The sequence below is a fragment of the Nicotiana attenuata genome, unplaced genomic scaffold (assembly GCF_001879085.1).
Source record: "Nicotiana attenuata strain UT unplaced genomic scaffold, NIATTr2, whole genome shotgun sequence".
NCBI lineage: Eukaryota > Viridiplantae > Streptophyta > Magnoliopsida > Solanales > Solanaceae > Nicotiana > Nicotiana attenuata.
Window position 1 is genome coordinate 11,300 of NW_017676195.1, and position 1,864 is coordinate 13,163.

Below are 1,864 nucleotides of genomic sequence, written 5' to 3' on the forward strand. Positions count from 1 at the left end.
GTTGGGAACACCAAATCCTCGCTGCTTTATGGTATCAGAAGCCGTAAGCTCACACGAGCAATTCCTAAAGTCTGCAACCTTTTTTTTCCCCTCATCGAGTTAAAGCCTAATGGGAGAAAACTCAAGCACCACCACCTCACCAACCATTTTCAGCCATGGACATGTGATCCAACCAACACAACTGATTTCCTTCAACCCAGCATCACAACTCTCGGTCAAACTGATGGGAAGCTCAAACTACTCGACTTGGCAAGCCCAAGTAACCACCTTACTATTTGGATATGATCTCCTAGCCTACATCGATGGCAAATCTGTTATTCCTCCAGTGTATATTGCAGATGACGAAGGCAATCAACTTCCTAATCCAAACTACAAGTTGTGGCTAAGGCAAGACAGCCTTGTTCGCAGTGCAATCATGGCCTATATCGATCCATCCATTGCGCCAATGATTGCTCAAGCAGCTACTGCAAAAAATGCATGGGACAGTTTGCAAACGACCTATGCGGACAAATCTCAAGCAAGAACTTTTGGTCTCCGTGAGTTACTCTCAAACATCAGGCGAGACTCCAAGTCCGCCAGCGACGACATGAAAGAAATTAAATCCATTGCGGATGATTTGGCTCCCTCTGGCTCACCTCTAACAAATGAGGAACTAGTCATCAAAGTTTTGAGCGGACTTGGAGCAGAATACAAAGAGATCTCAGTGGCTATACGCGCTCGTGATAATCCCATATCTTTCGAAGAACTGTTTGACAAACTTCTTGCTCATGAAGTTTTCGTCCAGCACTCAGAATCAAAGAATGAGCAGCCTATTATCACTGCACAATTTAGCCAGTAGCGCACCTCATTCAACCAATCTAAAGGAAGAAACCACACTGGTTCTCAGCGAAGGGGAGGGCATTCCAATTTCATGCCTAACAACCGTAATTTTTCTGGACAAATGACCAACTCAAAGGCGTTCAATAACAGGTCTAATCAACAAAGAGTGCAGTGCCAACTTTGCGACAAGTTTGGTCATATAGCTAAGGTGTGCCGCTCTAAATCTCACGATGCACTTGAAGCTCGGGCAAATTTTACTAATCATGCAAACTATATTGCCAATCACTCAAGTTCATGGATTGTTTACTCGGGGGCTTCTCACCACATCACAGATAATCCAAACTCCCTTCAGTCTGCTACTCACTTTTCAGGCAATGATGAAATCATTATCGGCGACGGTAAAGGAATACCAAATGCTCATATTGGTCAAACTACATTTTCTTATGATAACACTAAGGCTTTTCATCTGCATAATGTTCTTTGTTCTCCAAGAATCAAAAGAAATTTAATTTCAGTTGCTAAATTTTGTCGCCACAATCAAGCATCTATTGAATTCTTTCCCTATTCTTTTTGTGTGAAGTATTTGAATACGGGGGCACGCTTCCTGCAATGACGGAGCAACGGGGACCTCTATGAATGGCCAGCTGACAAGTCACAACATCGTCCATCTTCTCCTCTTGCTCACTTCACCACTACATCCTCGCCAACATTGTACCTATGGTATGCCAGACTTGGTCACCCTCAACCTAGAATAACGAAATCATTTGTTTCTTCCTTTAAGCTTCTCGTTGCTAGTAGTAGGGACGATTCCTTTACATTCTGTCATTCATGCTTATGCAATAAAAGTCATCGCCTTCCTTTTGGTGACAATTCCATTAGTAGCTCTAGACCTTTTGAATTTTGTACTCTGATGTTTGGGGTCCTTCTCCTATTCACTCATTTTATAATGACTTTATGTGATTTTTGTGGATCACTATACAAAATATACTTGGTTATTCCCATTAAAGAATAAATTAGATGTTCAAGGAGTATTTGTGAACTTTCT

The 1,864-nt window shown here is 42.0% G+C and overlaps 1 protein-coding gene across 1 annotated transcript; it reads left to right on the forward strand.

Annotated features, from left to right (window-relative positions):
- Nucleotides 1-223: 223 nt before the first annotated feature.
- Nucleotides 224-838, forward strand: LOC109220832. Its single transcript, XM_019385297.1, has one exon. It carries the CDS (start codon nt 224-226, stop codon nt 836-838), a length of 615 nt encoding a protein of 204 aa, XP_019240842.1.
- The last annotated feature ends 1,026 nt before the right edge of the window (nt 839-1,864 follow it).

Bases quoted from the DNA above. Each gene is read 5' to 3' on its own strand.
- LOC109220832 (XM_019385297.1), top strand. From the start codon at position 224: ATGGGAAGCTCAAACTACTCGACTTGGCAAGCCCAAGTAACCACCTTA.